This window comes from Cryptomeria japonica, chromosome 5, assembly GCF_030272615.1.
Source record: "Cryptomeria japonica chromosome 5, Sugi_1.0, whole genome shotgun sequence".
Lineage (NCBI taxonomy): Eukaryota > Viridiplantae > Streptophyta > Pinopsida > Cupressales > Cupressaceae > Cryptomeria > Cryptomeria japonica.
This window is the reverse complement of record NC_081409.1, coordinates 248,471,845-248,486,823: the sequence shown is the minus strand read 5'-3', so window position 1 is coordinate 248,486,823 and position 14,979 is coordinate 248,471,845. Positions and strand designations below refer to the sequence as shown.

At 35.1% G+C, this 14,979-nt stretch overlaps 1 protein-coding gene across 1 annotated transcript; it reads right to left on the bottom strand.

Annotated features, from left to right (window-relative positions):
* Window positions 1–7,075: 7,075 nt before the first annotated feature.
* LOC131875851 (uncharacterized) lies at window positions 7,076–7,672 on the bottom strand. The gene has a single exon (XM_059220545.1). It carries the CDS (start codon window positions 7,670–7,672, stop codon window positions 7,076–7,078), a length of 597 nt encoding a protein of 198 aa, XP_059076528.1.
* Between the last annotated feature and the right edge of the window lie 7,307 nt (window positions 7,673–14,979).

The following is a 14,979-nucleotide window of genomic DNA, read 5'->3' as shown; positions in this document are numbered from 1 at the left end:
GACGTATTTAGAAGTGGGAGAATATTTTATTTCTTTATAATATTTTTTAATTCATTTTAAGTTTGATTTTATTGGGAATTACAGCTGTCCTTTTCGGGGCTGATAAATCTTTACAGGTGACCACGTCGACAGGTGTGGATAGGCATTGCCACGTAAGCATGTCGTTTCGTTTGACTCATCTTTATGCTTTATGGGGCTTGGCTTAAGCATGGGCTCACATAAAGAGAGATGGATTATGGTTGATGGGTGCTTTTGGATTATGGTTGATGGGGGCTCACCTAAAGAGATATGGATTTTGGACTTTGAGTTATGGTTTTTATCATGTTTGGATTAGATTTGTTATTTGGCAATATTGGATTAGATTTGTTCATGGCAATACAAGGTTGGTTTTCATAGGGTGAGGGTGGTACAAGGTATTGAGCTTGATTATGGTCGATGAGATAAGTTTGTTATGTGGTAATATAAGTAAGGTTTTTATAGGGTTAGGGTGGTACAAGGTATTGAATTTTATTATGATTGGAATTTTTAATTTTTATATTAGAAGTTGGGTAGAGGTTATGTGGGGTAGGTTTTGGGAGTATATGAGATTCATTATGGATTGTTATGTTTATGAGGATATCTGTATTCAATACGAAAATGGTTTAAAAGTTGACAGCATGCATCAATTATTTGAGAAAGACAAAATTAACCAAACAGCCAGCCTGCTAGTCAAAATCAATGGAAGGAGATCGAAGATTGAAAAGAATCTGAAGATAAGTTAGGTGTCTTGGTCCCATAGATTGTTTAGTCTCGTGGACGTCAATAAAATCTTTCATTCATTCATTCATTATGTTTAGTGTTTTATAAGAGTAGGGTATGTTTTGGGGGTATATTAGATTTATTGGGCTAGATTTTGACAAGTGAAAAGATGAAAAATATATACTTTGATTTGGAATTCATTTCAATGTGATTGTTTTAAATGTAATGATTGGTGTATAAATAGTATATTTTATATGAAAGTTGGTCTAAGTTTATCTTTGTAGGGGAAGGGGCTCATATTTCGCCCGTGTTCCAATGACCATACTCTCCTTGCTCACCCAACCCCCAATTACTAACTTTAAAGAAACCAAAAGTATGATAACTAAAAGCTCATTAATAAATTTCAGGTGTACCAATAGTCGCCCACTTGTACCCTCGGTAGTTAAAATTCGTAGACTTTAACTAGAGGAGTTGTGCAACTTTATTAGTACCCATAGCACATGACTATTGGGGTATTTGTGCTTAAGTATTGACAATTTTTTAGGTGGTTGTAGTGCACGACTATTGGGGCATCTTTAAGTAGGTATTGGGCCACACTTCTAAATGATCATTTTTTGACCCTTGTGTGCATAACAAATCCCACAACATTCATCTTTACTACCTAGATTCCAAAACAATAGCTATATGAAGTTAAAGTCGCATACGAAGACAACCCAAAAAAAAAATCATTGAAACCCAATGTACAGTTTAGGATTTATGGGTGTGCAAAATTAGTTATAACAGCTACTAGTACTATTCCCCTGTATCTTAATGGTTCGAACCTAATTTATAAATTATACAAATTCTCTACTTTAAGACCAAACGTGTAATACAAATTTGACCCTCAAACCTTCAAGTTCAAATTTAATCATAGATTGATCCCCTTCCTATCTTGAGTGTGAAAACATCTGAATTGTATACTAAGGTGTTGTATTGAAAGATAAATACTAATTCAATTTAAGCATCGTAGAATTCAAAAGTATCATCTAGCACCACAAAATACCTTGGAGTGTCGAGGAAACATCTTATGACATTGTGATCTGGAATTTCCTTTGCATGGCATGAACATCTACATCAACTAACTGTTTTGCATGATTATTTCTTATGTCTTCAAACTTGTACAAACCTAATTGAATTGATATAAGGAGTTTGGCTAAGGAAAAATTCCTCGCACAACTAACTCCCATGGTATATGCATGCAATTACCACCAAGTTTTCAACTGCAAATCCAAAAACCAAAGACATGTTCAAAGTTTTTAAAGAATTGAAAGCATAGAGGTTAAACTAGTAGCCAAAGGTTCAATGCGTGAATCTAGGACCGAATCCATGGGAACAAAGATCACTTCCACAATATTATTTATTTATCATTGTTGATTCATTAATTTACCCCAGTTTATTTATATAGGAATAATTGTATTTTCCTTACATTAAATGGTGAATCTAACATTCAAACCCATCTAGGATTTTTATTTATATAGGAATAATTGTATTTTTCTTACAGTAAATGATGAGCCTGACATTCAAACCTATCTAGGATTTTTCCATACGATTTTGAGACCATTTATATCTTTTATTTTCACATTTGATATTTCTAATTACTTGCATTGTCATTTAAAATGTAATTAGGCTTTAGACCTACCCTCACTTGTACTTCATTGATTTGTAATTATTAGGTTTACAATTTTTAGTTGTTGTTACCTCTACGATCCTTACCTACCCACCCCACCTTGTGCTTCATTGTTAGATCTTTCATTACATGTGCCATGTTTCACTTCCTAGTTGCATGCGCTTCCTATCTCATTGTCCTTTATAATATGGCCATATATTCATTTAATGCATCTAGGCTATTGACTCATGTGATGTTGTTACGCTTAGAAAACATATTCTTTTTATGTCTCGTGATAATAGTCCTCTAATGTGTCTCTCTTGATTTATCCTTCCTTAAGGAGCCTAGTATTGTACATGTTTCACCTTCACTTACACATTATGACAATATACCTTCTATTGTACATGTAAATATGATTTCTGATATAGGATTGCCTATATATGATGATCTTTATTGTGTTTGTACTTCTATTGTAAGTGACGTGTATCTAAACAATACACCTTGATTATGTTCAACTTTAACATTAGGTTGTTACCATGTGTAGTTTGTGGTATTCCTTCATCTAAGTACTTTGGATCATGGTCTATGGATGATATATTTAGTGAAGAGCTTAGTGATCATTCTTTATCTTCTTATGATGTTTTTCATTACTCTCTATTTTGTGATGATTTTCATTATGATATAAATCCTTTTATACCATTAATGATAGGGTTATTTAGTGGCAATGTAATATTACATGTTAGATGATATTTATCTCTAGTTCTACTCATGTAGTGCCCCTCCCCGATTCATCTTGTCTTTTGTGCATCATTAATAGATCATATTGATATAGCTCAGTTTACTTTATGATGATTTGATGGTATCTAACCATGTACTAACCCTAATTCATGATTATATTGGATACGATGATGTTTATGATAGTGCTTGATTATCGTGACTGTCTTCTAAGTGTATTTGTGATAGAGACAATGTCATATCACTCATTGCGAGCACGATATGATGTTGCGATTCTCTTCACTTGCCTATGTATTTACGTTATATATATTGTATATGTATTGGTGGTGACAGGTTTGCAGGTATCAGACATCGACTCCACCTGGCTTCACAGGTCCGAGCGTGTTTTTATCCCAATGGCAAGTTGATCGGAGATGACATGAAAACCCATTCTACACTCTAGGTTTAAGCTGATTACCCTTGTCAGTTTAGAGTCTTGGTGTGAGTTGTTGTTTAGTGTCAAGCAGTTTCTTGAGTTATTCTATGTTGGATTGCTTTGTAGTGTTATGATTATTTATTAATTAAATTATTAATTAACCAATTGATTTATATAGTTTAATAATGTTAAATTAAATTAATGGATTTACATAGTTTATAATAAAAAAAATCAAATAAATAGTTGATATAAATATTTAATATTAATGTGTGATTATTAATTAAATTATAAATTAATTAATTGGTTTATATAATTTATTAATATCAAATTAAATTAGTGGATGGCATTAATATTTAAATATAATTTTCGATTTAATTATTGAAGGTTATTATTTATTAATGTTATTTTTGTGGATCATAATATTTGGCATTTATAATTATGCATGAAATATATATATATATATATATATATATATATATATATATATATATATATATATATATATATATATATATATATATATATATATATGATCGGTAAAAGGTCGAAGCCGGAAATTTTATTGATCATTATTAAAGTTTACATCTCTCTACTTGTGCGGGCATCGGTAGGAAAGAGTGGAGGCGAGAAAACCTTCGACCTTGCCCGAGACCAAAGTCCAGAAAGTTCTACAACTATTACATATAAGAACAGGTTCTTGAAAATTACAATAGCAACCCGGGCTAAGGGTGATCAGGTGGGAAGATATTTTCTTTCCCTTACAAGCCCCTTTTAACATTTTACAATTATCGTTGTTCTCCTTGTGCTTCGTCTTGAGTTTGAGCATTGATTAAATGTTGTTTATAGGCCTTTTTAGCACAGTTGTCTTCCTTTCTTCTATTCAAGATGGCCTTGCTCCCCCTACATGGTTAGTTTTCATACCACTTGCCAAGATTGTTAGCAAAAATTAATTTCCTATTTCAAATCCTATATTTTATATTCCAGTCTAGGATTATTCCTCGGCCATTTATCCAATTGGAACTACCATTCCAAGATTTAAATAGAGAAATGTAAACAGAAAAATATAAACAGAGTGTTTCGATTTCCTTATTTAGTGTTTCTAAATCCTTAGCCTCCTCTATCTACAAGTAAAAAGTAGTAGATATGATATAATCATAAACAGAGTTCTTAGATAATCCCCTTTTTGAACAATACTCATCCATAGTGATGAATCACCTATTCACTTCCTTTTGTTTTTGTATCAAGATGCTATCCCTGATAATGGATGATATCCAGGATACAATAACAAAAGGAGATAAACGAGATTCTGTCATGCATGTATCCATGTCTAGCCAACTCACTCAGCCATGTAAAATTTATACTAAGAGGGTAATAGAAATGGATGAGTGTCATGGTAGAATTTATCTTTTAATTCTCACCCAGAATATTCTGCATGCATGCCACTTATTACCCGTAGTCTGTAGAATGTCAAATAATTTGTCGTGTATAGATAGCACAACAACAAGTGACAAACGAGTATATTTTAACAACTTGCAGGACTAATAGAAGTTGCAATTGATGCTCTTAGTTCATATAAGTCTACACATATAGATGTTGAAGGCTTTCATTGTAGTGTTAACAGACCCCTCCCTGATTATGCATCCACCTATATGAGTATATACCTATATATGAGTATATCCTAATGCTTATAATCATATATATGAGTATATATGAATATATATGAATATCAAAACAATGTCATAATGTATCAGCCAATCCTCAATATATGTAGGAATATATGAGCATGAGCAACAATAGTAACTATAATGAAAGGTCCAAGCTACTCTCAAGAAGTGGAAATGAGTAAAACCATCAAATTAACAGTTAATTCATACTATTTAATTACATTTAAACCAAATATGTTTATCCTTAAAATATGGCGAGAATATTATCTCCTTCGAAGTCTGTATTGATCATAAGCTAACATTGTTCTTCTTAATATAGTAATAAGCTAGAGTACCAAACTAAGTCGAATATATGGTGACAAGGAAGGAGCAAAATGTCACATCTTCTGTCCAGGAACCGTAGCCTCCTTATTCTGAGCTTGAAGGGGAAGGGGTCACCTCTTCCCCCTCATCCAGTTCCAAGCCCTCTTCCTTTAAGAAGTCCTTGAACCAAGTAGTCTTTGGCGGGTTCCTCGCATGAAATAAGTGAAATAGGAAATTAACATTCCTATTAACTGCAATAGTCCTCTCCCTGGTAAATACTTCCTCATCCATAGTGATAATGGGCTATCTCGGCACCGACCTGTTGTTTCTTATGAAAACATCATAGTCTCTTGGCCTCGGTATGGTTCAGCCATTGTCAATATTGACAAGAACCCTCTCCATATCGCTTAAGATCGAGGCTATGAAGACCTCCTTGCATAGAGTGCCCATGCCATCTTTGTTCTTGGTAGAGATCACAGTAATAGCCAAGAACATGGCCGCCACATCAGAGTTTTCCCTAGTTCGGTCAGTGTTTGTGAGATAGTCTAGGCCGAGGATGTTTTCTACAACATCTAGTACTAAGGCATGAGGCAAGCGAATAATGTGTTTGAGGCTATCCCTGGTGATAACCCCATCAAAGGCCATTTGCCTCTTTGAGCTGCTTAGTTTGATAGGGGTATCCATTTCTGGTTTAACTTAGGTCCAAGAGGTATCAATGACACGGATCAATACAGGCCTAAATTGGTCTTAAAGCTTCTTAATTTTACCATGAAGGCTTGGCTTAATAGTCACGTTGGGTAATTATGTTAATGACTGAAATGTCACATCCTCTCTTGATCTTGCGTACTTTCATCCCCTTCAGACATCTCTATTTAATTTAGTATAATTGCCAAATCTTCAAATGAAGATCCGCCTGTGAAGATATCATTTTGAGTTACCACGTGCTCATATTTTGGCTAATGATCTTTCGAGTTTCCGACTAAGACAGCCAGCCAATGCCCTGTTCGTTGGGACTCTAACCCACCATAATGGCCCGGATCTCTCTGAGATCAGATGTGTAATGATGATCGGGCTCTTTGATTAAGAGTCTTGATTTTTCATATGATTGCAAATATTTGGATTTGAGTATACCCATCATAAGGAGCTAATGATATCCAAAACCAAGTCCTTAAATGTAAAGAATAAATATTTTATCATGTAATAAGTGATGTATAAATAATAAACTGAGTGAGTATAAATATGTATAAATATATGAGATAACATATATATATATATATATTATATACGAGTATATATTAATATATATGTATTATGTAATATATTCATATATATCTAATAGACAATAAATATATACATATATATACATACATACACATACATACATACATATATATCCCATATATAATGTATATTTATATACATATATATGATAGACAATAAATTAAATTTTAACATGCAGAATGGTGTACTGCATATTTTATATGTATATATTGGGATGATGTATTTGGTCAATTTGTGGATAAATCTGTGTAAATGCTGTTATTTTTATAGATTGTGTGTCATTGTAAAATTTTGTTAAGGATAGATGCCAGGGGCCACATGGATCACTGTTTTACCATCTGCCCCCATGTTAGCTAGGTAGTCATCCCTTTTGTTACCCTCTATGTAGATGTGGTTATAGATGACCCTGTCAAATGTTCTGATGTCCGTCAGTATCTCAGTTAGGGAAGCATTTAGCTTCCAATCAGGCATCACCCCTTTTCTAAGGGCATTGATGATTATTGATGAGTCCCCTTCAATGTTAATCGTCTTTACATTCAGTATTTTGCATAGATTTATACCCTCAACTAATGCATTCAGCTCTGCTTCATTGTTTGTGCTTTTGCCCATAGGGATGGCCATGTGAGCCAATTCTTCTCCTTTTGAATTGTGAAGGCAATAACCAAGTCCAACATCACCCGAGTTGCCCCTAGATGGCCCATCAAAGTTAAGCTTAATCCATCTAGCTTTAGGGGGTAGCCACTTACATTCCGCACGTTTTGTGTTGTTGGATGGTGGACCTTTCCCTATGAAAGGTGGAATCTTTAGGCCCTTCCACCTCAGTCTCATTTTCTCATCCCAATAGGACATATTGGCATCCTTCTGACTGTTAGAGGTCTGGTTGTTTGCCATTTTAACTATGGTAGCTTCGATTTTATTGGTTAGTTGGGCTCAGTGCATTTTACTATCTTTGAAAATCCTCATGTTTCTCTCCTTCCAGATTTCCTAGATCACAAGGGAGGGGGCTATGACCCATAGATTTTCGTACATGCATCCTATGTTCCGAATGGGCCATGCATGGAATAATTTAGATAGAGTACTAGGAATAGGGGTATACTAGTTCAGTTGTTTTTTCAACCAACCCCAACAATTGTGTGCATATTCACAGGTTAACAATATATGATTAGTATTTTCTTCCTCCTTTTCACATAATGGGCATCTGCTGGGGCCCTCAAATCCTAGTTTCCTGAAGGTTTCATTGGTGAGGAGCCGGTTTTGTATTGCTAACCATGCAAACAAGCCTGCCTTCAGTAGGCACCTTTTATCCCAACAAAGTGTTAGGGGCAGGTTAGTGCTTGGGTTATTCTTATTGATTAACAGATGTTTATATCCCTCCTTAGTTTCATACTTCCCCTTCTTGGATCCTGCCCACATCAGTTTATCCTTTTCAGAATTTAATGTAGGGTTTCTTGAGGCTAGGATCCGTGCTAAGAGGGATCGCTCCTGGTTCGGTAGGTCTAAATTATTCAGTGATTTCCATCTCCATTGTTTGAGGCCTCCAATGATGTAATCTTCCACATAGTCTCTCACTTTATCTCCCCATTTCTCTTCAAGGATAGGTATAATTTTGTTAAAGTTACAAAGTCTGTTGATGGTAGTTAGAGCCCCCCAGGAGTCTCTCTAGAATAGGGTATCCTCCCCATTTCCTAAATTCCATGTTAGCTTGTCCGTTATGATATCTCTACAACCAATCATAAAGTTCCAAAATCTGGATCCTTTATGTGGATGGGCTGTCCTAAAGATGCTTGTGGGATCCGGGTTACGAAGGTATTTTTTATAAAGGATCCTTGCCCATTTGAGGTTAGGGTTATTATACATTCTCCATACTAGCTTTGCTCCAAGAGCCCTGCTTTGAATTTTTAGATCTTTGATACCTAAACCCCCAAGGTCTTTAGGCATGCATATATTTTCCCATGCTACCAATGGGAGTCTGAATTTATCTTCAGAACCTTGCCAGAAGAATGTCCTAATATGTTTTACAATTTCCTTTCTTTTGGTTGAGGGTAGATCCATGCATAAGAGTTGGTATATTGGCATTGTTGAGAGAACTGACTTAATCATGGTGGCCTTTCCAGCAGAGGATAACCATTTCCCTTTCCAAGAGGAGATCTTGTTTGTAATTTTGGAGACCATTTAATCTCATAATTTGGATGATCTATTCCCTTTGTCCAAGGGAAGTCCTAGGTATTTACATGGTAATTCCCCTATATTGTATTTAATAATGTTTATGATTTTCCTTTGGAGTTCTTTATTTGTGTTGAAAAAGATAATGTTGGATTTTGAAGTGTTGATTTCCTGTCCAGAGACCATAGTGTAGCTGTTTAAGATTTTTTAAAGTGTTTTTGCTTCTATTGTATTGCTTTGTCCAAACAACATGGTGTCATCAACAAATTGTTGATGGGTAATTGGTTCCATGTCTGATGTAATTTTAATACCCTTCAGCTGTTTTGTTTCTCTTTCCATATTGATCATCCTTCCCAATGATTCTACCATGATGATAAAAAGAAAGGGGGAAAGGGGGTCCCCCTGTCTGAGTCCTCTTGAAATTTCAAAAAAACCTTCTAAGGCCCCATTGACTAAGATTGATACTCTAGGTGTTGCTATGCATTCATATATCAGATTGATCCATTGCTTATTGAACCCGGATGATTCAAGACATTTGCATAGAAAGTGTCAGTCTACTTTGTCATATGCCTTTTTAATATCTAATTTTATCATCATGCTCAGTTCCTTATTATTTTCTACTGAATGGATTGCTTCTTGAGCAATGATTATGCCATCATAAATAGATCTACCTGGCACAAAGCCAGTCTGTTCCTCACTAATGATTGTGGGGAGGAGTTTGTAAAGTCTATTTGCAATTATTTTTGTGAGTAATTTATAAAGGGTATTGCATAATGCTATTGGTCAAAAATCCTCAAAACAGTCCATTATTTCCTTTTTTGAAATCAAAGCTATGAATGTGTTATTCAGTTCTCTTAGAATCTTTCCTGAATTTCTCATCCCCTCTAGTGCTTATGTAATTTCTTCCCCCATGAAGTTCCAACATTTTTGAAAAAAATGTGTTGGGGAAACCATAAGGGCCAGGAGCCTTATCCGGTCCCATTTGGAATAAAGATGTTTCTACTTCTTTCGTAGATAGTTTTTTATTAAGCATCAGGTTGTGTCCCTTAGAGATTAATTTGGGAATGCATTTTAAAAATTCACTCTCTTTTGTCCACCTAGAACCCTCTTTATTATTAAGGATATTTTCAAAATACCCTACTGCTTCCCTTGCTATACTATTAGGGTCCTCACTGAAGTCTCTTGAATTTAATTTTATTCTATTGACTCTATTTATAGCTCTTCGTTGTTTTGTGTTGTTGTGGAAGAAGCTTGTATAATTATCCCCAGCTTCCAACCAGTGTTCCCTGGATTTTTGTTTCTAATATATTTCTTCTCTTGCAAGGATTTCCTCATATTGGGCCAAATTGGTTTTTTCCTTTTGATAAAGCATGTTATCCATCCCATGCTTAATTACTTCTTCATTAGTTTTTTCCATTTCTATCTCAATTTCCTTTTTTTTGTGAAGATGTTTCCAAAGTGCATTTTGTTCCATATTGTTAATTGTTGCTTTATCTTTTTTAATTTGGTAACTACTTTGAAAGTTTTGGAGCCTATAACTTATGTTTCTTTCCACCATTTTTCTATTAGTTGTATTAAATTTTCATCCCTTAGCCACATTATTTCAAAGCAAAAAGGGGTTTTGGTTGGCTTTAGTTCCTCTAATCTGGTCAATTGGACTGGAAAATGGTCTGATCTAGAGAACGGGAGAACTGAGGACTCATAAGACTGTGTGAGATTCCCACATAGGAAGAATCTGTCCAGTTTTTCTGTAATGTTACAGAATCCTCGTCTTCTATTATTCCAAGTAAAGTCTTCATTTTTTGTCTTGAATTCCATCAAGTTACACTTATGTGTCCATTCTTTGAAGTCTTGAATTGTTTGGGAAATTTTTTTCTTACCCCCCCATTTTTCCTTGGGATCTAAGATGGCATTGAAATCCCCACCTATTATGTATGTTTGATCCATGTCAATTGAAAGGAATTCCTCAATTTCCTTCCACACTTGTCTTTTTGCTTGTGTTTGGATAGGTCCATAGACATTAATTATAATAATTTTTAAGTTGCTTTTAATGCTTATAGCCCAGCCACACATCCAGTTTGGGCTCTTGCTAATTAGTTTAAAGGATATTAGCCTAGGATCCCATATGATGGCCAATCCACCAGAGGCTCCACAAGCAATTTGACCTTCAATTTCTCTGATACCTAATTTTTTGTTGAAGTTTGTCATCTTAGTGTTACTTAATTTAGTTTCCTGTATTAAGAATATTTCTGGATTGAATTTAGCTATGCAACATTTAAAGATACATTGCTTGTTAGGGGCATTCGGGCCCCTAACATTCTAAGTAAGGAGTTTCATAACTCCATGGGAAGGTCCTTCCCCTTCCCTGCCTCAAAAAGGTTTGTGATTTTAATCTGGCCAGTAGCACGTCCTGCTTTGATTAGTAATTCCACAATTGATTTTCTCCCTCTCTTTTTTAGTTCAGTAGCATAATCCAGAGGTGAGCAGGTTTCTATGGTTTTAGCTATCCCCAAGTTGTCCATCTTATCCCTTACTACATCATTTATATGGTCCTATAATTCTTCCTTGGTTACATTAAGTTTGAGTAATTTTTTTGCTAACAATACTTTTTGTAATGCCAGTTCTTCCTCATCTGCTATTTCATTTATGAATAGCTCAATGAGGTCATCTGTAACTTTATTGCCAACATACTCCAGGATACATTTGTTTTCTCTTTCAATCCTTTCTTCCCTTTATATGTCCGTTTCATTGTTGTTATTACTGGAGTTCTTTTTATTTTTACCCTTTCCTTTTTTCTTTTTTTTTTCCCTTTTTTGTTCTTGTTCTTTTTCTTTTTTTTTTAGAGCATCTTGCCTTCCCTATTGAGTGTGGTGTGGGATGGTTTTCTGATTCCTCATTGTTATCATCCTTATTCTCAATATCTCCTATTGTTTCCTCCTGGTTATCAACATAATTATGCATGAATATTATTTATTTACTATTATATTTTATACGTATGTGGGAGATATTAATGAGATTATTTATCATTGATTATTGTTTATTGTTTATTTTTCCTACCCATTTATTTATTTATTATTTATCTCACCTACCCTCTCCCATTGTTAGTTGTGAGTTTGGAGATTGTAATAATATTATTTTATATTATTGTTGTTTTAATTTTTTGAGATGGTTGATAATAAATATATTATTTTAGATTAATTATTTATCTATTATTTAATCATTTACCCTACCTACCCTATTTCATTATTGGTTGAGATATTTGGGTAAGTTAAATAATATTATTTTATATTTTTGTACCTCAATATTTGGCATGGTTGGTATGAGATTATATTTTGAATTATTTTGATTGGTTGGAGAAGTTGTATGGTTTTTGGATCAATTTCTATTTATTGGGAGATTTGAGTTTATTGTGTGTGTGGCTTGGCTGGAGAATTTTTCTGAGAATTATTCATTTGGCTTTTGGAGCTTGGCTTGGATTTGCTTGAGGTTGTGATTTTTGTTGGTGGATTGAAGATTTGGCTTGTCGCTTCTGCAACATTTTTGTATTCCATAACTTATGTTCTCCGAGTTGGGGATTTTAAACCCTTCTTATGCAATTTGATTGGAAAAGATTGTATTCTTCGTGTCTGTGAAAAAATATATGTTTAATGTATTCGCTGAGATTTTATTCTTGATTTTGGTTATTGGGAATTTTGGTATTTAGACTCTCGTGTCATGAATGAGTCTATCCCTGTGATGTTGTATGCTTGATTTATTGATTTGAGATTATTGATTTCACTATTGGACCAAGCAAGATGAGAAATGTCTTGTTGATATTCTTTGGGCTCATGTTGAATATTTTTTATAATGTGATTCTTGATGTTTAAGGATTATTGGTTGCCTTTGTAAGGCTGTGATATTGGCACATGTTGTTCATGTTCTTGGAGATTATTATTTGATGTATAACTTTGGTTATCCGGGTTATGATACATCTGAGATCCTTGTTCTTGTATTTGAGTATGGTGTTACCCTAGGGTCTAGGTGCATGATTAGGGAGAGTGGGCTTCCATGAGTCTGTCGAGGTCACAAGGAATAGACTGTTAGGATTCCTTGTTGGTTGGAGTCAAGGTCTAGACCATCTTGATAGCTCATTGGAGGTTTATTGTATCAATCAAGGGATAATATAATAACTAATCTCAGGTGGATTGGGTAGTAGTAACTCATCTAAGTAAGATAAGAAATGTGTTGTAGTGATGCTCCATCTCATGGCTTGGAGTAAACCAGAGTGAGATATGGGAAGATTTGGTAACCGGATAAACCGAATTCCCTTGATTCCTCAAAGGTTGATATGGTTCCACATATGTATCACAGATGTCGAGACAGAGTTCTAGGATATCCTCTTAAAGCATGTGATGACACCCTACCTTACATGTTGATCCTAGTTTCTTATTCTTGTATTGTGGTGCCTCTAGATGTCATGTATGCTAGATCATGTCATGATTGTGGTCTTGGAGTTATTTCATCTCTTTGGTTATTAGGTGTCAGCCTAGATCTAGAGTGTGAGTGGGATCTTGTGTCATCTCCTAGCATGGGGGGTGGTTCCTTATGGTTCCATATGGTCAGGTGGTTTGATGCCTTCTTCCATTGGGATATTCTTCATTGGATTCTCTTGTGCATGTGATGCAAAGGGTTTGGGATGTTATACAAGTTTCTTGGTTTTTACTCAAAAAAGAGGGTCTCCACTTGGTATTACCCAATGAACCAATGTCTTTAACCTTCTCAAGGTTTCCATAGCTTGCCTTAGATCCTTCCCAAGGATATCTTCACTCAGGACAACTCACAACTGACAAGGAGTCTCCTACCCCTACGGTTCCAACCCTTCAACCAAGGACGCCTAACAACCCCAAACCCCAAGCAACATGATCTTTACTCAAAAGGTAGAATATAACCTATGTGAGTGTTTACACATGTGTTATATGGAATTTTCTTGACCCCTTAGATGGGTGTTTACTAGCCCTTTGTATATTTTCCCCTTTTGGACCTAGGAAATAAAGCTACAAGCAATTAGCCCTCCATTTGGACTTTTCTTGATTTGTCTCACAACATACCTGAACAACCCCCTAAATAAATTTTATATTAGAATACCCTTTTGGGCATTATGCAATATTCCAAACTTTTGTATTTGGGTTTTGAGTACGGATGGTCAAACCCTACTAACCCTATTTAGCCTCTTCTAGCCAGTATTGGGGTTTAAGCTCTCAAAAGCTTCACCAGTCACAAAGGGGTGAAAGGATAAAACTTTAAAATGGTCTTCGCTTGTTCAATGGTCCTTATCATTCCAAGTTTTACCATCCTTCAATTTGTTGTTCAAGGTTTCCACCCTCTTTTCCTACTACATAGGTTTGCCACATGAGTGATGCCAAGCCCATGGCTTCATCTTAGGAAAGGAAAATGACACTTCCTGTCTCCAAAACCACCAGGAACATCTAGTATACATGTAAAATCAACATCCTCCCAGGTTTCAGGTTGATCCCATAGAGAGATGTTGATTTGTGTCACTGTTTGCATCCAAACCCTGGTTTTGAGGGTTTTGTCAGGCCAGTGGAATAGAAAATTCACTTTCTTCCAAACCCGAAGGATTCAAGGCCTCATATCAACTCCAAATGGTCAATTAACCTCTGCTACAACTTTCTAGATGTTTAATTCATGCCCACCATTCACAGGGAATTATGCAAGAACAAAAAACTCAAGAAAAATCCAGGAAATCACAATAACCGTTTGCTTTGAAGACAAGAAATTTATTCAATATCATCTCTCTAACCAGTAGGCATCATTCCTCTAGGATTATATCATGCCAAGGAACTCCTCCAGCCACCTCCAATACATACAATCAACCAACTAACCGTTGAAATAACCATATTTCAAGATCTTGCAAGAAAAGTTGCTTAAGACAATAATGCAACTTTGCTACTTTTGTCAACTTTCTACAATTCGGTATTGCTTTCACACCAAAGGTCAAGAATGAACACACCACACATTGTAGACCCCTAAACATC

What these genes read in the sequence shown, in the direction of transcription:
- LOC131875851 (XM_059220545.1), bottom strand. Translation starts at nt 7,672, where the DNA reads ATGGCAAACAACCAGACCTCTAACAGTCAGAAGGATGCCAATATGTCC.